The sequence below is a fragment of the Wasmannia auropunctata genome, unplaced genomic scaffold (genome assembly GCF_000956235.1).
Source record: "Wasmannia auropunctata unplaced genomic scaffold, wasmannia.A_1.0 LD335996.1, whole genome shotgun sequence".
Taxonomy (NCBI): Eukaryota; Metazoa; Arthropoda; class Insecta; order Hymenoptera; family Formicidae; genus Wasmannia; species Wasmannia auropunctata.
In genome coordinates this window covers 897,667-923,351 of record NW_012026894.1, presented here as the reverse complement: position 1 = coordinate 923,351, position 25,685 = coordinate 897,667, and the positions used below count along the sequence as shown (strand labels likewise).

Here is a 25,685-nt window from a genome sequence, read left to right as displayed (position 1 = left end):
GTCGTGAGATTCCGCTATACCCGCTTACATTTTCGAAATCAATCACGGTATAAGAAACTTTCCTGAACGTTATTACCGCGTATAGATTCAATCAATACGTGCTCATTGTAGACCGTCCGAGTGTTTCGATTTAAATTGAAGTAATACAAATATTTATTACTGTATATTTAATACCTTAATATCTAATATATAGTTTACATAAAAAATAGAAGAAAGAAAATTTGCAGGCAAGATGAATTTATAGCGTCTAATAAGAAGCAATAAAAGTTAAAGATTTTCATTATCCGACTACTAACTTCTCCGTCTAATTATATCAAAAATGATACTTGACGTAGTCTAGATTAGTAATTTTGAGGAAGTTTGCGTCAAACTAAAGTTATAAGCTGTTCTACTTATCATAAGATGTACCATGCTAATTAATGTTGAGCAATTTATAACGACAATCTTTCTTAGTTTCTTTTGTATTTTTATTTTATATTTAAATCGATTGTATTCTGGAAAAAAACACGCTCGTATATAGAATCGTAGTTAAACATAAACTTATATCAATAACAAACACCATCGTAATTTTCACTTTATACGTAAGAATGTTACGCTCCAAAGTATTATGTATATAATTATTAATTAAATTATTTATGCAGTTTTGGAGTTTGCTGTTTGAGTTTACGATAAACTTATTACCCGAAGCGTGATAAATATTGTATATTTTCTGTTAATGGAGATAAGATAAAATAATATTTGCAATAAACGCTTATATGTAGAGACTGAAAACTAAAATCGAAAATGTATTCAGCGTAGCTTTCATTGTGCATTACTAATGTTGACATAATATCCATTTATTTGCAAAGAATATTACGGGAACATAAAACCGATATAGACGGAATACTATAAATAATTGAATATCAATTAAATCATCGATATTATATTTAATATTGCGACGCTCCGCTCGAATTGTATAGAACTTTTGCACCTTGTTTTGTCTCCCACAGGCGATTGTTTTGCCGCCACTCGCAAAGTGGCCGCACGAGAACGGATTTACCTTTACCACATGGTTCCGCCTAGATCCCATCAACTCTGTTAATATCGAACGAGAAAAACCGTACCTCTACTGGTAAGTGCTCTCACATCAAGCACCCTTATGAAAGTACTCTCTCCAGGTGGGATCTGCGGGCTTAAAGAATCACCTATGTTTCTCACAACTCCGAAGAAAGCATTCGAACATTCCAATTGAACCCATTAAGTCATTCTGTTAGCATATATTTGTGCAATGAGAATAAAATTGAAATTTTAAACCGTCTCGCATTTCGTTCTACAATAATTTTAATTATTTTATATAAAATTTTTATTTTACTATTTTCTTCTTTTCATATGCGAATCGTCTTTTTGTATCAAAATAGAAGTGTAGGATATCACACGAGAGGAGACACGAGTAAAACAATTCTATCAAAGATGAAAGTAACAATATCGCTCTTTCATTATTTTAGCTTTAAAACAAGCAAGGGAGTAGGATACTCTGCACATTTCGTAGGCAACTGCTTAGTCCTGACTTCAATGAAAATAAAGGGCAAGGGCTTCCAACATTGTGTCAAATACGAATTTCAACCGCGAAAGGTACGCTGTTAAATATTTAAATTAAACTGACGCGGGGTACCCGTGCGCGCGTACACACGGAAAATGTTTTGTATGCTTTGTATACGAGCAAAATAACTTTATTTTTACAGTGGTATATGATCGCGGTAGTGTATATATACAATAGGTGGACAAAAAGTGAAATTAAATGTCTGGTCAATGGCCAGTTGGCGTCGAGTACGGAAATGACATGGCACGTTTCGACGAACGACGTGAGTGTCCGCAAATATTTTTTATACCAATAATCTTCACTCGCCGGTGACGATTTGAAGAAAAAAAAAAAGAAAATGGCAATGTCGTTTTACAGCCTTTCGACAAATGCTACATTGGAGCAACCCCCGAACTGGACGAAGAGCGCGTGTTTTGCGGACAAATGAGTGCAATATATTTATTCAGCGAAGCGCTGACGACGCATCAAATATGCGCGATGCATAGACTGGGGCCGGGATATAAGGTACGTTGTAACATATTTCTCTCTCTCTCTCTCTCTCTCTCTCTCGTACATGCGCGCGTGCATTCCCTACTACGAAAAAATAAATTTCACCGCTGCAGCTAATCATAGTTTTTTGAAACTGTATCTACTTCTACAGTAAAATAATTTACCAGTATTATTATTACCTCGGATTCTTAATGAAGTATACTTATCTGCTATAATCATATTGATTACAAACTAAAAAGTTTGCTATCCTAGCTAACAGATGTAATTACAAGTGATGTAATTAGAAGAAATGAGATGTATTTTCACAGCACAAGTATTTCATTTAATTCTGAGTAATTATTAAAATTCAGGATATTTCTGGAAGTCATATGTGCCCAAAATATATTAATATAATGACACCTAAAATATTATTAGAAACGCCAAGACATGTGTCTGTCGCCGTAGAATTATCCACGTTAGCCAATCTTTGCAACGCATTCCATGAGTAGTTATTAAAGTGTCGCAATTAAATTTTTCGTACCCCCTGAAACGCCTGCAGCTAATTAAAATTGGCCAAAGTTTTTGGTATTCTCATGTTATATTATAGATATGACTGAAATTTAGCTACCGCACACAGTTTCTTGCTGGTGCAACTAATCTTTCTCTCGTGTAGATATGCATGTATAAAAATCTTTTAATCAAACGCTGGTATTTTTTTTCGACTTTTATATTTTTGCGAACGAATATTCATCGTCGCTTTTTCAATCCGTGCGCAGAGCCAGTTTCGTTTCGACAACGAGTGCTACCTGAATCTGCCCGACAATCATAAAAGGGTGAGTGAGCAGGATCTCTCTACGAGCATGGTGGACCAAAGTATGCAAATTGTAAGCATTTTGATTTTATTTTTCCGTTAACATATGATTTGTACTTTGTTAATTATTCTGTTATTGCGTTCGACTTCATCTGAGGTAATTACCCAATTACGACCACTGGTTTTTACTTGGCGGCCCCCGCGGCTGATAAGTTTCATCGATTCCTTTGACGTATATTATTTGTTTAGAAAAAATCGATTCATATTGTGCCTCTAAATCTTACATTATATCTATTATATTAATAATGTATGCATTTTTGTGTATCTTATTTTCTATTATTTTCTCTTTCTTCACTGGAATGTCTCTCTCTCTTTTTTTTTAATTAACGAATGTCGCAGAACGAACTTAGTAATGTGCAAAGTACTTTCATTGTGTAAGCATCGCTTTACATATATATATTATACATATATGTATAATTTTTTTTATACGATTTAATTTGATGTTAATAGTAGTATCCTAATTAGTAAAGTAAGTGGCAGTATAATTATGGAGTAGCATTGAATTATTGATTATTGCTTTTAATTATGTATGTGTTTTCTGTGTATTTATTTATATTATGTAGTTAGTATCCTAGATGTTTACATGGTAAGATTGAATAATGTAGTGTAGTTATAATACCTTGATGTCACAGTAATACAATATATTGTAAATTGCGATAAACATTGACCCAGGTAGCACCTTGAAAACATTTTTGAGTGGTTAAAAAGTCCACTTCGAAAACGTTTAAAGAAACGTTTCTTTTTAGTATTAAAAAAAAAACGCAGAGGAATATAATCGAAATATCATTTTTCCTCTATCTGTGAAAAAATTTGCTTAAAAAGAACGAATGCGCAAACTTTTTTACAGATAGAGAAAAAATGATATTTTGAGTATATTTTTCTACGTTTTTTTTTTTTTACCAAAAAGAAATGTTTTTTTAAACGCTTTTCGAGTGGACAGTTTTAACCTCTCAGAAACGTTTTCAAGAGTTATGAAACATTTCTGAAACGAATACGGTGCTATCCTGGGGAAAGTTTTCTGCGCGAAAGATTTATATAACTTTATTAATTTATTACTTTGTACGTAATATTTTTCAGGTACTTTACGATGGAAAATTGTCGAATGCAATTGTGTTCATGTACAACCCAGTAGCGACAGACTCGCAGCTTTGTCTACAGAGCGCACCGAAAGGCAACATCTCGTATTTTGTACATACCCCGCACGCCCTCATGCTACAGGTACAGTTTACCGTTGCCGTCCAATAGAGATACATTCAGCATTCGGATATACATAATTACATGCTGTTTTCTTTTATTTACTCGTAAACAACGTTATGTCAAACGCGGGGGCGTTGCGACCGTCTTAAGCGACCTCTATCGCTGAAAGTGACTCGCGCGTTGCATTCGGCTAAGCTGCATACATACGTTTTACTTTTTAATAATAAAAAAAATTTTATCTATTATAAAATTCTTTAATAACATTTGTCTAAAAAATATTACGATTTTTATTAACGAATTGAAATTACGTCGCGACATAATAACAATTTCGCGAATTAAAAATTCCGTCGAGACATAATAAAAAATCGAAATTATTATATTATGTCGCAACGCATATAATAATAGTTTTGCGTGTCATTTTATCCTTGTTGTTCGCGGAATATTAAACAAGAATATTAAAATGATAGCAACATTTGGGGTGACGTTTGAAAAACGCGGCCTAAATGGAATTTTACAAGCGTCACGAGTGTGGGGCATATCGAATCGGGCAAGTGCGCCTGTCAAAATTTTGCGCCCTACGCTATATTGCGTATATCGCGTACTATCGCAACGTTCCCGCGTATGTATAAAAAATAAACTTTCATATAAAATAAAACTATAAAAGTATAAAATGTAGTGTAGCGGGCCTTATATCGGCCGCGCTCGAGATCGCGACCGCGTCGCAATAGAGGGCGCGACTGGCGCGAGCGGAGGGAGGACGCTTGAGAAATGCTCGCGACGCGGCGGCGGTCGGTCGCTGCGCGTATCGCTGTGAATATAAAGATTACAATTTGCGATAAAAAGTGCGCGAAACTGTTCTCTCCGCCGTAGCCCTGTGTCAGTAGTATCCCTTCCGGGACACTACAAAAATGTGTGAGAACTGCTTATTTCCGCTTTCAGGACGTCAAAGCGGTCATAACGCACTCCATTCACAGCACGTTGAACTCGATAGGCGGCATTCAAGTACTGTTCCCGTTATTCTCACAACTGGACATGCCATACGACTGCATAGCGCCGAACGACATTAAGCGCGATCCCACATTATGGTAAAAAGCTTAATATTAATAGTCATCTCTCTTTGGCGAAGCCTTGAGCTCAAGTAGAAGGCCATTAACGAGCATTACGTCGTTTTTCAGTTCGAAACTACTCGGGTTTATTTGCGATTTGGTAGAGAGCTCTCAAACCGTTCAACAACACATGGTACAAAACAGAGGATTTCTGGTAATAAGTTTTATGCTGCAGAAAGCAAGTCGAGATCATCTCACGACGGAAGTTCTTGCATCCTTCCTGGAGCTTACGAAGCATTTAGTGACTTGTCTTAGCGCGAACAGCGATTTGTTATTGAAACAGGTACCGATCCATTAACAAATTATCATTTGCTAACATTCGATTAGATGTACATACTAATATGATAAATATGTTGATGTATATACAGTTAAGATAATTGCATCTTGATTATTATTTTTTTTAATTTAACTCTAATTTTTTTTTAATTCAATTCTAACAGAATTGTCAAATTTTGAAATTATAATTTTAATATATTGTATTTTATACAATTTGCAATTATCTTAGCTGACAATAGTGTAAGATATTTAAATATTAGATTTAGAAAAATTAGAGTAAAAAATCCCTGCAATGAAAATTAGGTAAAACGATTTTTATGAAAGATTCGAAAATGATATAGAAAATGACTGATAGAAAAAAAAATGAAATTCAATAATTGTAGATAAAACAGATTTAGTCACGATAACATTTATTTTATTTAAATAGTAAAGAAAGCTAATCACATATGTTTATAACATTATTAGTTGTCGATTGAGTTTCTCGAGAATCAAAAACTCTTCATCCATGCACACCTGTATCTTCTCATCTTCCGATGATTTCATTTGCCTGTACGTGCATGGATTATATTCAATTTGGTTCAGTTTCGTTGAAATGTCAATATTGATGCATCCCATTTCTTCAATTTGCGTTATCATCCCTGAAATGTATGCGAAAATGTCTGTGCTATGTAATGTAATAGCTTCCATGCTTTCATCGCAATTGCTCCCCTCGAAATGTTTGCAAATCCTGTACGTGTATATTAATGTATGTATATGACATGCATTTCCATACTATTGAGATTTTGTTAAAGGTTTTTCAACAAGCCCTTTACGAGCATGCCTACTTGCCCTTCTTTGATCATTGTTGTGTTATTCAAATCTTCGGATCGCATGCAATCTACCGACTTTTGGGCTTCCTGATTTTAAAAGAAGTGGCTACGCAAAGTATTTTGTTTGTAATGTCGTTTTTACATCAAAATTCATGATTCTTGTTTTGCGACGCAAAGAATCTCCGTCTGTCTTCGCTATATCATAAAAAGTTGTTTTCTTTTTATCTTTAAATATACCCCATCATCAAATTCCTGTTACACGGCATATTGTTTTCGATTATCGCAGGTTTTATGTCAGCGGCATAATTAAATCTACTTAAATACTCATTATACATTTAATATATGTTTGATTTGTTTGCATTTTAATATAAATAATATGATATTAATACAGTATTAATGCAAAATCGATGCATCTCTTGGATAAACGCATTTTCTACATTACAAAATATTTATGTTAAATAGTAATTATATTATATTAATTGAGACAAAATGGCATATTTTCCAATTTTTGAAATATGCATTTTATATTTTAAATTTGCATTTCTGATATTATTTCTCGAGTTCTTCTTCAATCAGTATAAATGCACGAACATCCATTTGCACTGGTCATGTTTTATATTCATCTCAACTGTCACACAATTATTGTTGTTGTTTGCAACAGCAATTCTCCATATCTGCACTTTATCTACATCGTTTCCGTAAGTTTAACAATTTATGTTTATACAGTATTTTTCTCGTGCACAAGAGAATTATTTTTTTCCATTATTATTCAAATGTGTCTCTCCAATAATCTTTAATTATTATATATTTTTTTATTGTGTATTTACTACGAGAATTATCGAAATTAAAATCAAAGTAAATCGAAATAAAATTAGAAAGATTTAATACGATTTTGTACGATGAACAAACTCCAGACTAAATTGTGTATTATTATATATATTAATACAAATTAAGATATAATAGCTCAGAGAAATATAAAAGTCGGCTAGATTGGTGTGTCCGAAGAACAGGCAGATCCATGGTGATGTAGTTGTTTTATTTTTCATTCCTAACATGGCAGCTACTGGATCACGTTCTTTTTAATCCCGCTCTGTGGATATACACGCCAGCGCCAGTGCAAACACGGCTCTACTCGTATCTGGCCACAGAATTTCTTAGCGACACGCAAATTTATTCCAATGTGAGACGCGTATCGACGGTTCTGCAAACCGTGCACACGCTCAAGTACTATTACTGGGTAGCCAATCCTCGCGGCAAAAGCGGAATAACACCGAAAGGACTTGGTACGTAATCAACCGCCTAACCAGTTAACGCAAATTTATCCCGAACGTTTTAAAATGTAACGTCTTCCAAGTAAATTTATTTTTCGTAGATGGACCGCGACCGCAGCAGAAGGACATTCTTACAATTCGTTCTTACATCTTGTTATTTTTGAAACAATTGATAATGATCGGTAACGGTGTGAAAGACGATGAATTGCAGAGCATACTTAACTATTTAACGACGATGCACGAGGTAAAATTTAAATAACGATGTAATAATACAAAATGAAATACGGTGAAGGACACTTTTTTACAAATTTTGTAACCATTTTTAGGATGAAAACTTGCACGATGTTTTACAAATGCTGATATCTTTGATGTCGGAACATCCGTCATCGATGGTACCCGCATTTGATGCGAAGCAAGGAGTGCGAACGATTTTCAAGCTTCTGGCAGCTGAGAGCCAGCTGATACGTCTGCAAGCGTTAAAACTGCTGGGATTCTTCCTCAGCCGCAGTACACACAAGTGAGTAATTAAAAATTATCATATAAATAATTCATGCGATTAAAATAAATGCGATTTAAATAGAAACATTAATATTACCTAATATCTTAATGCAGACGAAAATACGATGTCATGAGCCCGCATAATCTGTACACGTTACTAGCTGAAAGGCTTCTGTTGAACGAGGAAACACTTTCATTGCCGACATACAATGTTTTATACGAGGTACGCATTTTTTATTTATAAAATGATATTTGTTTGGTAATATTTATTAAATCTTTTACATCAAATTTTTAATTTCAGATTATGACAGAGCACATCAGTCAACAAATATTGTATGCCAGACATCCCGAACCTGAATCTCACTACCGTTTAGAAAATCCGAGTAAGCCGAGAGTCTGTAGTGACAAATAAACCGTACGTCTTCCTGGCACTAATCTGCCAATGTTTTTCTTTCAGTGATACTGAAGGTAGTCGCGACATTAATTCGACAATCAAAGCAAACGGAGCAGCTGCTGGAAGTGAAGAAACTGTTCCTCTCGGACATGACGCTGCTCTGCAACAACAACCGGGAGAATCGGCGTACGGTCTTGCAAATGTCCGTATGGCAGGAGTGGCTCATCGCCATGGCTTACATCCATCCGAAGAATACCGAGGAGCAGAAGATATCCGACATGGTGTACTCCTTATTTCGCATGCTTCTTCATCACGCTATCAAGCACGAGTACGGTGGCTGGCGTGTGTGGGTCGACACCCTGGCTATCGTGCACTCTAAGGTAGGTTCGCGCGAGATATCGTCGGAAAGGTGTTTCTAATGCTCTATCGCTGGAAAATATTTTTAGGTTATATTCTTTATATTCCTATATTCTAATGCTTTCAATAATGTTATCGCAGGTATCGTACGAGGAATTCAAACTTCAATTTGCCCAAATGTACGAGCATTACGAGCGACAGAGGTCCGACAACATTACGGATCCTGAGCTGAGACAGCAGAGGCCGATCAGCACGATTTCCGGATGGGATCAGCAGCACTCCGGTAGCAATGGATACAATAGACCAGCGGTTTGGGGAAATCAGCAAAATCACGAGATTCAGCACATGGACAGGAATTACAAGGTAATTTCAAAAGGAATAAATTTTCACTGTGATAGTTATTTCATTCACTCTGCGCTCTTTATAATTTTTTTTTATTTATAGATAAATTAATTCAATGCTTTTTAAAATAATTCATTCATGAGTGCAAGAAATTTAATAACAATTCATTGCTCTCAATAATCTCTTGTACGCAGGAGTTTGATTCATCCGAGGCAAATGATCGATTGGAAGAATCCTGCAGCTGCGATCTTAATTCAATAGACAACACCGAAAGCGACGGTAGTCCGGCCATCGTGAAATCGCGCAGCGAGACCTTGGACACCCTGCCATCGTGCGAGGTGGTGTCGTTGGACTCCAGATTGAGCGACAAGCCGGAGACACCGACTACCGCGCGCGAGACTCACACGGAGACACCGACGATCCTCGAGGAAGCGAACAGCGAAGCCGTCTCGCTGCCGACCACGCAAGAGACCAGCGAGGTGATATCGATCGAGAGCTCCAGCGACTTCTACAGCGAGGTGCACAAAATCGAGAGTTCCAGCCCCGACTCGATGACGGTTCAGGACACGTTGAAAAAGGAGGAAGACGCGGCTCTTGAGAAACAATCTGTTGCCGCTACCGAATCCTCCTCCACCGAACAGATTAAGGAAAGCACGGAAGCGACAGCTGTCGAAGCGAAAGAAGACTCGAAGGAGGCTGCGACAGATACAAATATTCCCGACGCGGTTTCCACAGCGGTGGACAAAGTTGAAGATCCACCGACCGCAGACGAGGAGGCGAAGGATAAGTCTGTCGAGGAGAATAACGTCACGACCGACGACAGTAATACGCCGACCAACACCGAGGATTCCGACAAGACTGCGACAGTGATCGAAAATACGGCAGTCGCTGACTCTGTTGCCCCAAAGGCCGACGCCGACGCCGACACCGAAGAAGACACTGTGCCAATTGTCCCTTCTGACGAAACGCGGGAACCGCTGACGGTCAAAGTGATCGAGAAGCTCCAGTTGGAGAACGACCGCGAGATAATTGATAGCGACACGTCCGAGGCGTACTTGACGCCGACTGAGAATCAGGAGATCTCGAGCGAGATAAAAAGCAGAACGTCCGAAGGTGAGAAGAACGACGACGAGACGACCGTCGAGAAGGACATTTCCGAGGACAGGGACACTACCGCTGGCGAGAACGACGCAGGGGAAGCTGTAAAAAATCCTAATTGCTCAACTAGCATAGTAGAAAGCGGTGAGGCTTGCGCGGAGGAGGCGGTAGATCTAGGAAGCGAGAAGGCGGAGCCCGTAATAGTGAATAGTGCGTTAAGTAGCGACGAACGCGCCGCGGATCCTTTAACGGAGGACAAAAGTGCTGTTATTAATGATAACGAAGACGACGCGAGGGTAAACGAGAAACACTCAAGGGAGCCGTCCACTATTTCTACTAGCGTAAGTGATAATAAGTCAGACGTTCCGGCGACGACTGGCGAGGTAGAAGTTACAGATAGTGTTTGTAGTAATAGCGACGTTCAAAGTTCTGTAGATAATGTGACGCAAGTGCCAAATCCTAAGCAGCAAATCCCAACAATATCTACGGTCTGTGATGCAACTAAAAGTTTATCCGACGGTGTGCCTCAAATCGTTAGTTCTAATGTGGTTGCCAGGGACAATGCGTTATTGAATGACTTAACTCCAGATCACGTAGACACCCACCGCAGATCCAGCCTGCCGATCGTCTCCACGGAAGCGGTCGCGACGGACGACAACGGTCACGAGCCGCCCTCCTTGCCTGTGCCCTTACGAAAGACATCGTCACCCCAGAAACGACCAAGGAGTGCCTCTACGTCCACGCAGGTGGATCCGAATCATTTCGGTGAGTTACAAAGGAGAAATATCGATTGTCCTGTTTTATTACTTGCCCCCCAAAAAACTGCGTCTATACTTTTTATCGTTCTTTTTGTCGCAGAAGCCAAAAGATCGAAGCAAGGAAATCCCTCCACGCGGCCAATGTTCAGTCCAGGCCCGACACGACCTCCGTTCAGAATACCGGAATTCAAATGGTCATACATACATCAACGACTGCTGTCGGACGTGCTGTTCTCTTTGGAAACAGACATACAAGTGTGGAGAAGGTATGATGTGTAAACGCTGCATGCACATGTATATGCTGAATGATATATCAAAATTTGTCGGGTTATTCTACGGTAATTTCTGCATTGCAGCCATTCAACGAAATCCGTGTTGGATTTCGTAAACAGCAGCGAGAACGCCATTTTCGTGGTGAATACTGTCCATCTAATTTCGCAGTTAGCCGACAATCTCATAATAGCTTGCGGCGGTTTGCTGCCTTTATTAGCGTCGGCCACTTCGCCAAATGTACGTAAATATCGTTCTGGCATACGCAAATTTGAAGAAGAAAATAACTATAAGTAAATAAGGATATTTTTACGATCCTAATTTCTAATCAATATCCGATTGCCTTACAGAACGAACTGGATGTAATCGAGCCAACTCAGGGGATGCCAATCGAAGTGGCAGTTTCTTTTTTGCAAAGACTAGTCAACATGGCCGACGTACTTATATTCGCTAGCTCGTTAAACTTCGGAGAATTGGAGGCTGAGAAAAACATGTCGAGCGGTGGCATATTGCGACAATGTTTACGACTGGTTTGTATCATTTGTGCACAAGGTATTTTATGGACACAGAATGAAATGAGACGATTCTCGTTAGAATACATAGTTAGACGTAGCTATACTTTCATTATTATACAGAGTTTATATGGTTAAACGACTTTAACAAATCATTTGTCAATTTAGGAAACTACATTAAATATTAGTGCACAATGTGTGTTTAATTTATGCACTTGACGGAATATAGAATTTACCAATTTTATATAACATACCAATTTCAGTCTAGAAAGAAACTTGGAAAAGTTTATTATGTCGATCAAGTATTTTTTTAATTTTTTTTTTAGTTTTGCTTTACGCAATGCCGTGTTACATGTGCAATTAATTTTTAAAGAGAAATATGGTCCCTAGAAATATCTAAATTTAATGTGATTCACGAATGAGAAAGTGCAATTGCAATAGTAGTTACTCTTTATTTATGTTTATTTTAGTGAGAATATATACATATATGTAATACTTATGGCATGCACATGTCAGACTATACAGTACAGATTAAACACTTTAAAAGTACAACATATAGGGAATAAAATCTTTGTGCGACTCTATCTGCCTTTACATTTAAAAAACTCAAATTCGCTATTTTGATGTAGATTAGAATAAAAAATTCTTGACAAATGATTATAATTTTGTACAGAATTGTATAATTTAAAGAAATCAAATGTGTTTTATCTATCAGTATTTGATATGAAAACTTGATGAGTAAGTTTAATTAACTAAATGCAACATATTTATAATTTGTACTTCTCAAAGAGTAATATATAATTAATATTCCTAACCTAACCTAACCTATAATCAAATATTCTTAACTAGCTTTAGTACAAATCGTCAAATGTTTGTAGCTTCTAACATATATACCCCAGTTAGTGATTTAATATGTACATCCACACAACATCTTTTGTTGTATTTACCTAATAAACTGCTTCTATAGGTCTGTACATGTGCCGTTAGAAACTGCTTAGAGTGTAAAGAACGTGGCAGATCGTACAGCATGTTAGGTCGGCAGATTGGTTCTAGTAATAAATCACAGCATATACAATCACTTATACGCGGGGCTCAGACATCGCCGAAGGTACGTTTTACCCGATCAAACTCTCACTTTAGTGATTATAGCATAGTTATTTAGGTGCAATAAATATATATTTTAACTTTTTTTTTTCTCTCCAATCTTCATTTGCTAAAGAATTATTTTATCCGTGGCTACTGACATTTCATAGTTTATCGAAATATTCTTTACTTATAGAACATCGTGGACAACCTTACGCATCAGTTAAGTCCTGTGAAGGATCCCGAGAAATTGCTGCAAGACATGGACGTAAATCGTTTGAGAGCTGTGATATACAGAGATGTTGTAAGTACACGATATTTTATAGCATACGATAAAATTAAATGATTGTGTATACCGTAAGACAGGAAAATTAAGATCGTGTGTGTACGTGAATTTCAGGAAGAAACCAAGCAGGCACAGTTTCTGTCCCTTGCTATAGTTTACTTCATCTCTGTATTGATGGTCTCCAAATATCGCGACATATTGGAACCGCCAATATCGCAGCGTCCACCAAGTCCAGTGCAAACGATACAGACAAACGGTGCCGGTCTCAGGCCAGGTAGCCCTTCAGGTGAGAATCCCCCCCCCCCGTGTCTTATTGACTAATTAATCACTAACACCAAATCAAAAGATAATCTGTGTAAATATTGATACACAAGATTTACTATAGATTTATATAAATTTTAATTTAATTTTAATAAAAGATAAATTTATTTTTAATTAATGCAATGAAAAGGTACAATTAAATTAAATATTACCTTATAATTTACGAATAATTATATTACAAGTTACTATGTACAGTAACTTTAATACAAAATTATTTTTTGTCATGGTTTTTTTTTTACAAATTGTTTGTTACTGGGTATGCACTCTGCAAAGAACTTATAAATTAGAGAATTGTTAATACAAAAAATAATAATATGCTATTCCATGTCGATAACATGCCTTTATGTAGTACTTTTTTTATTTAATTTTAAAAAATGAGAAAATTTTTTTCAATTCTTAAAAATTTACTAATCATTTGATAATATTTATGATTATGCTTGTTAGATTATCGTTTAATTATACAAAAAAAGAATTATTAAGGAATTATGAAAAAAAAGTATTACTTTTCATGTTATGATTTGCACGTTGAATACTAACACTTCCCTAAAAAAAATATTAAAAATTTCGAAGAATTCTTCTGTTTACTCAAAACTCTTACGTGTCAGATATACATTCTCTTATCTTTCATTTAAACTATTATAATATATAAATAAATTAGATTCAAGTTATAAATTAATAAATTTGATATTACAGCATGACTGCAGCTATATAAATGTGTGAAAGAGAAATTTACAATATATATCTCGTAAAAGATATTTTATCTGCTTACTATTTTGAATTAAATTTACATCTTTCTTGAAATTTTAATCAATATTAATATCATCGCTGTTACGAAATTATGCAATTTTTAGTAAACTTCGGCAGCATTAACTGGCTAAAAAAATTTTCTGTTACAATAATGTTGTAAATGAATGAAATATGATGAATGTTATAAATAGCATATATGTACAGATATGTAGCTAATGTGTTCAACACCGTGCACCAAACGATGTAGCTGCAACTGAGACAACAGCACATGACACCAAGTAGAACGCATGTGTTATTGCACTGTATGAAGTAAACATTTTATATGTATCTGACAGTGAGAGTTTTGATGTTTGCCGAATGTGTTTGCACTTTTTTTGCGTTACGAATATATTTACGCCGTTATACCATTGTTGTTGTATTCTCTTGGATGTGGAACTTCTTTATGTGGGAAATTTGAAGGAAAACAGATATCTCTATGACTGTTGTACGATTAATATTTGAGTGTTTAACAAATCAATAAATTGTGAAAAATAAGTTCTTTTAGAATGTTATACTCCGGTTATTGATAAAAGATTTGAATTGATATATTAAAAGTATCGATGGATATATCGAACTTTAAATCGGTTTATACCGATTTAAATAATAATATAGAAAAATTATACATTATTATTTTTATCACATTATATTAATCTTTCTTTGCTAAATTTATATCGTGTTACAAATTAGAAATAAAATTTATTAATCAAAAATTTACTAGATAATACATAGATATTAAAATGACAAAAATATTATTTACTGAATTTCACTCTATGAATGTTAAATAAATACTTAATGGTTTTTTAAATATGCTTTTCTTGTAATCTTTAAGTGTACTTAACAGAAGCAAGCTTTCTCTCATAGGTGTTTATTCTTTTATTGGAATATTTTGTAATATTTATGGAATTTATGCTATTTTTTGATATTCTAAATTTTTCTGTAAAGACATTTAAAATTACATTTTTAATTATTATTATATTGTGACTGTTTAAAAAATTTTAACATAAGAAATTTGTATGTGCTGCACTGCGTATACAGTTAATGCCATGGCATAATTTTGAAAATGGGAGTTTCAAGATGAACAGACGTTACTCATACTGCTTGTAACTGCGTGATTTTTATTAAACGAATGCATAGAGTGAAGGGCAGTATCAAAAATACGCTATGGTGCGCGAGCGATTAAAGTGACAGCACACGATACCGGATAACGTGGTAAATGTGGTTCCTCGGCAGATGGGAATGGTGGTGGAGGAGGGCGGCCCCTATTTCCACAGTGGTCTCACCACGTGTACCCACAGTTCCTCCCGGGATCTCACCCTAACGCCAATGCAAATGTCAATGCCAATGCCAACCATCACATCAACCAGCACCATCACCAGCACCCGCTACCGGCTGCCAGGCACTCTAATCGCCAGCCACCCTCTAACTATTATCTCCCGAATCACCACAACAATCACTACAATCATCATCCGAATAACCATAACTATCATCGCCATCATCACTATCATCACCACAATAACAACAACCACCACCATACGCTTCAAAAGCATATCGATCAGCCCCGAAATCTCTGTCATAGAAACTCCGGTGTCGGTCTGCAAGGTAACTCGAAAACCCGAAAGTTGTTTCACGTAATGCCCGAGTTTCTTTTTTGGCCTGATTTATTTCGCATTTACTCTCGTTTGTCCTATTGCAAGCTGCACGACGCTTGTCAATATCGACGAGTCTATGCGCAACTTTCTCGATGTCTTCTTTGATGTTACACCAACACAACCGGTTCTTTCTATACATCACAAAATTTATTTTTCTGAATTATCTCGAGAAAAATATACATTTTACAGTCAGTTAAAAATCTAAAAGAAAGTTTATTTAATTTGTTCGTTTTCTCTCTTTCATTTCGTTCTCTCTTTTTATTTCTCTCGTAATTATTTACATATATTAAATATGTAATCTAACAATTTCTTGTTCGCTTTTTTATTATATTATTATTAAAATTAAAAACTTATTAATTATACCGTTTTAGTTAATAATTTTGAGGAGATTCGCACTGCATGCCACACACAAAGCAGTTACCTTGAACTTGCAGCAATATATTGTTCCGCAAAAAATTAACTTAATAATTGTCCTAATTTACAGCATGTGGAATATGTATTTGTTGCGATAAAATCTATTTTATTAACAAAAATTGAGACACGCATGAATACGATGAAGATATTGTCCCTTAGAAATCAACGCGATAGATGACCCAAACGAAGTACACATTATTCGACTAATTCAAATAATTTGCTATTGTTGATCAAAATACAATAGTCCCTGAATTTGATTTTTGTCCAATTAATTGGATGTATACTTTTATCGTAATATGTAATTTATATCAAATATATTGTATTTGAATACATAATTCAAATCTTACGTATTTGATATAAATTACATATTATGTAATTTATATTTTATAATAACTTGTTTTACATTATCCAATAAATATATTTAAGAAACACCGGCTATTTTGAAAATCAAGATAAATATTCTCTAATGTAACTAAATCTATTCTATTAAGTGCAAAATTTATCTATGCAGATAAAAAATTCAGTACAATAAAAGCTTGTGTTTCTTATAATTAAGATAACTGAAGAAATTGTCTGTTGTGTGTTATGATTTATTTTGCAGCAGTTTTGCGCAACCCTTTATGTAATACAAACAAAAGAAGAATATTTTGTGTGTTTTCGTTTTTGATGTACCTTGTGGATTCTACAATCTGCTGATCTTGTACATTTTTTACGTTGACCTGCAAATTACAAGATTATATAATTAATGATCTTTTTTTTTTTTAATACACCATGTACAAATGAAATCTTTTAATTAGATAAAATCGTTGAACGCATGTGTATGAATATCAACTGGCTTAGCAAGAAAAAAACGTTTTTACATTTCTCGAGTTCTCATACCACATCTTGATCACGTGTTCTCAGGTAGCGGAGGTATAATGAGTCAATCGGGCTCTCAGGATGACGGCGAGTACGAAGTCATTATCGTCGACGAGAACAACTCATCGATTTTGGCCGATCACGATGTCACGTCGTCTGGTCCGCCGTCGACCAAGGTAAGTTGGTCACTCCCGTAGAGTTGTAATTATCCGAAATTTCGATGCGATCTGAAAAGCGCAACGGGGACACTCTCTTGTGCCCCCCCCCTACCGAACAAATTCGATAGAAGTGTGAACACCGGAATATAATTGAACCGAAAATCTCAGGTAAAAAAAAAAGCCTTGTAAAGTCCGTCACACGTATGAAACGCAGTCCGTTAGCGACAACGTAGTCTGATTGGTATATAAAAACGAGATGGTTCTACAAAGTTACAACAATCTTATACATTATATACTTGAGGCTGCATGCATTTTCGATAGATCGAGAACGTAGACACGATGACTCGATGTTTCAATCTGTCGCTTTACACAGCTCTACGTAGCGAGTATATATTGTACGATATGCCGCGGATCTTTCTAAACGTCGACTTTCAACTCCGTTTCTTTCAATACTGTCCTGAGTACCTTTTCTCTTTATGCTCGATAGTTTTGAAACGATACTCACAGCAGCGAGACTTTCGCACTCTTCCATCACGCACGAATCTTATGGGATTATCCACCGCAGTAATGATCAGATACTTGTGCTATCGCACAATGCTTTGCACTAATTTATCATCGTGTATCGTTCGTCTTGCGATGACGACTTAAAGTTTTTTTTTTCTTCAAAATATTGAATACATATACATACTGTGTAATTACGATAGACCAATTCATAGGTAGCTACATTAGATCTATACGTATTATAATACTCTTGACCAAGGTAAACTTACATTCATCCTTGAATGGTAATTTTAAATTAGCACAATTTTACGATTATAATATACATTTTTATTATCTGTCAACTCGTATATTGCGACCCCTTAATTGTAGTACTCGTTAGTTAATCCTCCTGATTACAATTACGTCGATTTCGAGACCTGCCGTAGTTGAAGATTCTCTTGTAATGCCCAGCATGTAGTGTTCACTTATCGATTGATGTCTTGCATCTCTACGTAGTCCCAGCGTAACGACCGTTAGCTCAATTGTGATCTCTCGTAACTGTCTCTCGCACGTAATATCTATATCTCACTTGCGGATTCTACTTCGCGAAAATCTCGAATTCTCGGCATTACCAGAGCTCGAACCCCGGTCGACCCCGCGAAGTATATCACCGACGACGTGAATCGCTACTTTCGAAAAAAAAAGTCAAACCATCGTATTACTTATCTGTAATCTCCTATCGAGCATGCAATACTCTTGACTCTCTCGAATTTCTCTCATTGTTAACTTCCTCTGCTTGCATTGCTATGCGTACTAACTACTGGTTCTGAAGGGAGGTCACAGTGGTGTACCTCGGCCGCGGACTATTCTCGAGGATTACACCTCATCAGAACCAACGCTTGGCACTTCAACAAGGTCCGAACCACTGCCACGAAATCTGCAGGTAAAACTTAACTTGAGTACAGACCCGGATGTGTGGAGGATCCGTTGGCGGGAGCTCGATTCCCGAATTATTATAGTATAAACACGTCTCGCCGCGTCGTGGGTCGCATTTTTGGGAGCGCGATCAGAAATGTGTGTGTGCTTTTTTTTAAATTATTTTAAATTTCTTATACTCCGTAAAATGAATGCGAGAGGATTACGGTGCAATAATGCCCATCTTGACGGGTGCAGGAAAGAGAGAGCGATATACACGATTCATATCCTTCTCAGATGCTTATGTAATTGTTGTTACAATGTAAAATAGCGGTCCTTACACGCGTATAACTTTGGTCTCTACTACTAGAATTAACAAGTTCGCTAACGAAGCTTGAATACATTTGAGAAGCTTGGTTCTTTCTTTCTATAATACATTAGTTGATTGCGTAGTAGTGGTGGTACTACTAATTGCATGTAATGAAGTAAGTACATGGCACGCGAAAGTATACCTATCATGAAGTGTGATTGTATGAAATTATCCTATGAAATGTTTTTGTGATAAAGTATAGCTATAAACTTTCATTAGTAAACGACTTTAGCATTCAGTAGATTCCTAGGCCTGGAAATATATCTGAATAGTTTTACATAATAATTAACGACCGTTAAAAGGAGTTTCGTGTTAATCCAATAAAGTCCGAGCAGTGCGAGAAAATAAAAAAGAAAGGCTTTAAAAATGATATCGTTTATATACCGATTAAAAAAAAAAAAATTTATTTTATTATAAAAATACGTAAATCTCTGTTTCGCGAATCTTTTAATCGATGCTTTCCATGTAAAATACCTCAATATTTTTCTAATAATTTCACGACGGATTTTAATTGAAGTAGAAAAAAATTCCAACGTTTCATCTTTCCCTTTATTTCGATCGACTTTCTCCCAGAGCAATGACTCCAGTGAGGAGACAGTACACCGCAGCAATATCACCGCGGACCCGAGTCCTTCTGAAGTTACCACGGACAACGAAAACAAGCACAATTCGTCCGAAGAGGCCTGGACAGACGTGAACCTTAACGAGGACGGTGATACGATGCCTATTACAAATCCAAGGGAAGACCCGCGAAACATTCACAATATCGCACACTCGCGTGGTAAGAGTCTAGCTGTAGTACTGTTACCGTCAAAATCCATAATCGTTAAAATATGATTTTAATAGTTAAAACTAGTTGTAAATTTTGATGAAACAAGGTCTATAATTGTACTATTATTTAACATGGATCTTCGACTTTCCACGCGTAGTGAGATCCAACCCCTTCCTCTTTTTACAGAGCGAAACGAAGTCTGTAATTGTACTGTCCACATAGGCTTTTGATTTTATGGCTAATCAACCATTTTAGTTTTAAATAGTGATTTCGGGGTTTTAACGAATTATAGATTTTAACGGTAACAGTACCTGTAACAGTATCCTACTTATGTGTTTGATAATCAATCTTATTAGAAGAATCCTTATCAATCTGGTCAGGCGAGATATATTCTGAAACGCACACACGCACAGGCGACATGCAAGACAGCGAGGGCAACGTTCTCGAACAAGAAATGCTCGGCAACGCGGAGCGCGGGGAGAAACCGTCGGCGGAGATCTCCGTGGTGCGGGTGCCCGATCGGTTGGTGGTAACCGCGGCGTCCCCGAGGGCCGACGAATTGCCGATCAAAGGTCTGGTCGATCATTTACCTGTACCGACACCTTCCCGCGAGGCCTCTCTCACGCAAAAGCTGGAAATGGCCTTGGGTTCGGTTTGCCCCCTCCTACGTGAGATCATGGTGGACTTTGCTCCCTTCCTGTCCAAAACACTCGTTGGCTCTCATGGTCAAGAATTGTTAATGGAAGGAAAAGGTACGAGCTGTAAGGGTACGTCGAACGTACGATTCATATTCTTCTGTGTGTTTCGGTGGGTGTGTGTGCATGTCGCGTATGAATCCGCGTCAAGGGAACATTTTATTATGGGCAGACCAAGGGAGATTCTCCCTTCGGGTATACCACTCTCTTCGAATATCATTCGATGATTTTAGAACAGTCTCTATGTGAATTGCACTATAAACGCACCGTGGCTTTATTATGTGCGCGCTTGTAAAATGAGATGTAAAAGGAAATCACGGCTCTCCGCATTCCGCATTTTACGCGCGCGCGCGCTATATGATATAGAATGTCCGAGGCTCGATAAATAAAAAGGACATATTTCACGTTGGACTTTATTACATGGAGAACAGTCGTAGCATGGTCTATGTTTTCTAAGCGATGTCGAGATATATCACGCCCACGAATAAAAGAGACTAATAAAGTATTAAGGAACTAAAAAACTCAGCTAGCTTCAAGTAGGCACATTTTCCGACACGATACAAATAAAATTACATCGTGGATATAATATAAATAAAATTTTTCTTTGTATTGTCATTTCTCGTTATATTTTATTACGGTAAAATGTTTTTATCGTGAATATATTGTCGGCCTTGAATACATAGGCTCCATGTTTTCTTCTCTCATATTTTTATTAATTATTTAATAACTCTATCGTCTCTTTTTCTCTAAATGTACACTATCTTGCGAATAAATTTATTATTCGATTCGTAAACGCGGTTCGTCTAACAAACGGAACGTTAGTCATTAAATATTCCGAGATCGACGTATTATGGCGTTTTAAAAGATAAAAACGGCGATCATAAAACTAAGAATTCAACAATGTTGCCCGGGTAAAATATTTAAAATCGTATATTTAGATATGCTCGCGTGATAAATAAAAATTTAGCGTCTATTTAAATGGGCATACTTGGCGGGACTTTCGTCACTTTTTATGGTCTCTGGTATTTCACACCGAGTATTCAAATTAGTCACTTTATGATTTCGCTTTAGGAAGATGGCCAGCGTATTCCGAGTAATCGCTCACCATTAGTATTCAGCATGCGTGTAGAGACCGCGATGATTCTCGCAGGATTTTATATTCAAGGAACGTGTGACGTCTGATGCGTCCTGCAACGTATCGATGTACTTTTATTTTTAACATTACCCGCAATACGCTGAACGATCTTCACGTAAAACACGACATTGTTCGTTCCTTAACTGTCCGTCTCTCTCTCTCTCTCTCTCTCTCCCTCTCTCTCTTTTGCTGTCAGTCATTGTTATTCAACGTTTATCGTTCGTGCATTTAACGATTCTCCTCTTTCTGTAATTTGCCAGGTTTAACCACATTTAAGAACAGCAACTCCGTCGTGGAATTGGTTATGCTCCTCTGCTCCCAAGAATGGCAAAACTCCCTGCAGAAGCACGCGGGTCTCGCTTTCATCGAGCTCATTAACGAGGGAAGGTAAGAGACGTTTATTATACGGCCTAGAGAACGCGGTAACGCAAAACGAAAACGAAAAATCAAATATTCTCGTTTCCCTTCATGAAAATGCTTCCTTGCGTTTTACACAGGCTGCTATCTCACGCGATGAAGGATCACATAGTAAGAGTCGCAAACGAGGCAGAGTTCATTTTAAACAGGATGAGAGCGGACGACGTGCTGAAGCATGCTGACTTTGAGGTATTGCGTGCATTTCTTCCGATTTCATTGCCCCTTGTAAATAGAACCCGACCAGTTTTTGTCGCCAGAAACGTTTACGCGAGTCATCTAATACTGATACGCGATGATGATACTTCTGTTCAAGTATTACTGTTGTAATCCGATACTATTAATTATATATTTAAAATTCCGTTGCTATTAATTATACACTTAAAAAGTACATTAATAACACGTGTACCTTTTTTTCTGATATTTAGTCACAATGCGCGCAAACATTACTGGACCGTCGGGAGGAGGAACGCATGTGCGATCATCTAATCACCGCCGCACGAAGACGCGATCATGTTATCGCCAGCAGACTGCTGGAGAAAGTTCGAAATATCTTGTCCAACAAGCACGGCGCATGGGGATACATGGATCCAATGGCTGCAAAGTGAGTGCAGCGAACGGACTTTAAATTGCTCCCATTCACGAAAAGAACAATCTTGGTGAATCCAGATCTAAAAATAATTTTTGTTCAATAATCAAAATAATTTTGTGCAAAAGTCAAAAGTGATCGCTAGAATATTAAAACGTTTCTATAGCAATGCTTATCAGTTTTAACATTCCAACAAATTAGTTTGATGATTCAACAAAAAATTTTCAGATCTGTTTTTAGCAAAATTTTTAATAAAATCCTTTCAACAAAAAATCGTTCTTTCCGTGTTAAATTGCATAAATCGTATTCTATATTTCGCCTATTCTATTCACGCAGATTGGCCGAATACTGGAAACTGGATGCTTGGGAGGATGATGCACGTAGACGTAAGCGTTTCGTGCACAATCCACTAGGCTCGAGCCACCCCGAGGCTACTCTCAAGGCGGCTCTAGAACACGGTGCACCCGAGGATGCGATACTTCAAGCGCGTGAAGAGTTTCACGCGCATCTCGCAGCCTCGCGTGCACACCAACAGCAATTGCAGTCGGCGGATCTTCTGGATGACAGTGAATTGCTGTCGGACGACAGGGATCTCGACAACGACCTGACAGGTTGGTCGACGTTCCGTTGCCTGATAAACGAGACGCGACATTTTAATGGCATATTACAGGACCGCGCAAACCGGTTCTATTTTCGTCAGTCCTGCGCCGCGCAATTTCTTCGAGTCGCGTTATTTAAGTATCGGTCGTCAATTGTTATTTGTTATTTTAATTTTCCGTGTTTAATTTTCAATTTCTATGCGCCGTTCATTACAGAGAAAAGACACGCTAACGATAATTTGTAATATTCATGAGTTTAAAGTATAAAATGAGAAAGATTCACGTTTTTATAGACATTATAAATAAAAAAATTACATGTACGGGCAGTATGTTATAATTTCATAATATAATATATATGTATATTTATATATATATATATATATATATATTGCGTTGCTGTTTACACGCACGCGCACGTCTAATTATTCATGTTTTATCAGGTCCGGTGAACATTAGCACGAAAGGCAAATTAATCGCACCCGGTATCGTGGCGCCCGGCATCATATCCGTTACATCTACGGAGCTGTATTTCGAGGTGGACGAGGACGACCCGGAGTTCAAGAAAATCGACAGTGAGGTGAGTACTTAAGGCATATATGGAAGGACATATGATAAAAAGACACATTACTGAATGTGTGTCTTTGGCGCAATATGCGTTATTTATATAATCTTCGATAATTAGTTGCTTTATCTTGTCTTATGCTCATTAAGATAGAATATATGTATTTGGGACATTCGCGGTGTTATCTGTTTGAAATGTAGTCGCCAGTTGTCTTGGTGATAAAACTGTTTTTCAATGAAAGAAACCAGAGTCGTCGAGAAAGGGACTAAAGTTAAATTTATGCACTAGCGTTTTTTTTTTTTACGAAGCTGAAGAAGTTAAAAAGCCTACCTTCAAAATAATGTAAGACCGGCTAATGTAAGCATTCGATACGATAAAAGCACTAATTTCGTGACGCTATTTTTGACGATATTTACGTTATTTTGCAATCGCAAATGTTCGATAATTTTTTTCCAATTTCGTCATTTCTTCCAATTCGCTTGTATCGTCTATCGCGAATGCATCTTTATCAGCGCGTGCATTAACGCTGCGGCCGCGGCTTAAAAATGTGCGCGGTAATAGCGACGCCCATTATTTACATATTAAATGTTTGGGGTAATATTTTATGCTGCCCTCTCTTAAACTGACGAACGCGAGAGCCTAAGGTAGCCGCTCATAACGAAGAGTATCAATCATTTCAGCCGTCGTTGAATTTGAATAAGTGTGCGTCGTAAATGATGAGACGTGGCGAAAGCTTCCACGGCACCGTGCTCAGTGGAGGCAGATTTGGGCTAGAATTAGTTCGGACGTGTCCCTGTCTATCAGTGTCCATAAGGCACCCTACATTCATGAAGCTTACACAATCAAAACAAAAAAAAAAAGAAAAAACAGAGGGGAAAGTCGAGATAAAGCCGAGAGTTGAGTTAAGAGAAAGAGAGAGAGAGAGAGAGAAAGAAAGAGAAAAAACGGGAGAGAAAGGCGAACTGGAAGAACTAGAAGGACGATTATCATATATCGGTCGTAGATCTCGCGTTTGTATAACTAGGGAATAAAACAAACAGAGGAGGGCCCCATGGGGTCGACCGATCTTCAGGGTCGGCAATTATGAGCCCCCCGCGGGGTCCGGTATCTGCCTGCCCGCTCTTCCGTCTCTCTTCCTCTCTATCTTCCATCGCTTCGCCACGCACTAACTACGCATCGGTGGCATAGGTGAACAGGCTTCTCTCGCAGGAATCCACCGAAACTACCGGCATTTTCCCACCTAGTCGAGGAACGTCGCGCAGCGAAGTCCGTGTAACCGGCGCGACGTGTCGCGCAAGTGAAATTCGTGGGATCTACGCCTCGTTGTCGGGAATCGAATAATAAATACGTAATTGTACTCGACAAATTCGATTTTCTTATGAACGATAATTAACATCCTCGAATTGCTCTTATAGCAACAAAATTTTCCATTGTTTACGGATTTATATCATGACGTCATACAAATCTTATCAATACCGCAGGATCAGTCTCTTTTAACGCCTGCCGGCGTCCCTCGTTAGCTAATAAACAAAATATATTCCGTGTGTCCTCCGAGAGACTCTCAGCAATCGCTCGCTGACGATCGTATCGCCGTGTTTCTCGGGGGTATGCCCAAGGATTTCGCAGTGTCCACCTGTCGTCCCCGTTATATCTTGACCGACGGACTTGCCCGTGAATAGGACGTACGAACTCATTCGGGCTCTCTTAATTGGAATCCTTTTTAAGAAGGAACGCTGAGCGCACCTGGAAGCGAGGAGGGAAAGAGCGCGAGAAAGACAGGCGGACAGATAGGA

The 25,685-nt window shown here is 37.4% G+C and overlaps 1 protein-coding gene across 1 annotated transcript in view; it reads left to right on the top strand.

The window, feature by feature from the left end:
- Positions 1–25,685, top strand: part of LOC105453648 (neurobeachin) — a 307,877-nt gene that overhangs the window by 220,859 nt on the left and 61,333 nt on the right. Inside the window, exons 6-37 of the mRNA XM_011695781.1 lie at positions 990–1,111; positions 1,485–1,611; positions 1,722–1,841; positions 1,937–2,083; positions 2,824–2,931; positions 3,996–4,136; positions 5,055–5,200; positions 5,291–5,504; positions 7,337–7,589; positions 7,679–7,821; positions 7,904–8,094; positions 8,190–8,298; positions 8,377–8,458; positions 8,533–8,849; positions 8,968–9,189; positions 9,363–11,031; positions 11,125–11,290; positions 11,381–11,534; positions 11,645–11,824; positions 12,774–12,914; positions 13,086–13,193; positions 13,290–13,461; positions 15,513–15,881; positions 17,249–17,379; positions 18,674–18,784; positions 19,700–19,907; positions 20,279–20,665; positions 21,989–22,115; positions 22,226–22,334; positions 22,571–22,746; positions 23,068–23,342; positions 23,771–23,907. Of these exons, the coding sequence (XP_011694083.1) occupies positions 990–1,111; positions 1,485–1,611; positions 1,722–1,841; positions 1,937–2,083; positions 2,824–2,931; positions 3,996–4,136; positions 5,055–5,200; positions 5,291–5,504; positions 7,337–7,589; positions 7,679–7,821; positions 7,904–8,094; positions 8,190–8,298; positions 8,377–8,458; positions 8,533–8,849; positions 8,968–9,189; positions 9,363–11,031; positions 11,125–11,290; positions 11,381–11,534; positions 11,645–11,824; positions 12,774–12,914; positions 13,086–13,193; positions 13,290–13,461; positions 15,513–15,881; positions 17,249–17,379; positions 18,674–18,784; positions 19,700–19,907; positions 20,279–20,665; positions 21,989–22,115; positions 22,226–22,334; positions 22,571–22,746; positions 23,068–23,342; positions 23,771–23,907 (7,062 nt within the window). The remainder of the gene's footprint in view (positions 1–989; positions 1,112–1,484; positions 1,612–1,721; positions 1,842–1,936; positions 2,084–2,823; positions 2,932–3,995; positions 4,137–5,054; positions 5,201–5,290; positions 5,505–7,336; positions 7,590–7,678; positions 7,822–7,903; positions 8,095–8,189; positions 8,299–8,376; positions 8,459–8,532; positions 8,850–8,967; positions 9,190–9,362; positions 11,032–11,124; positions 11,291–11,380; positions 11,535–11,644; positions 11,825–12,773; positions 12,915–13,085; positions 13,194–13,289; positions 13,462–15,512; positions 15,882–17,248; positions 17,380–18,673; positions 18,785–19,699; positions 19,908–20,278; positions 20,666–21,988; positions 22,116–22,225; positions 22,335–22,570; positions 22,747–23,067; positions 23,343–23,770; positions 23,908–25,685) is intronic.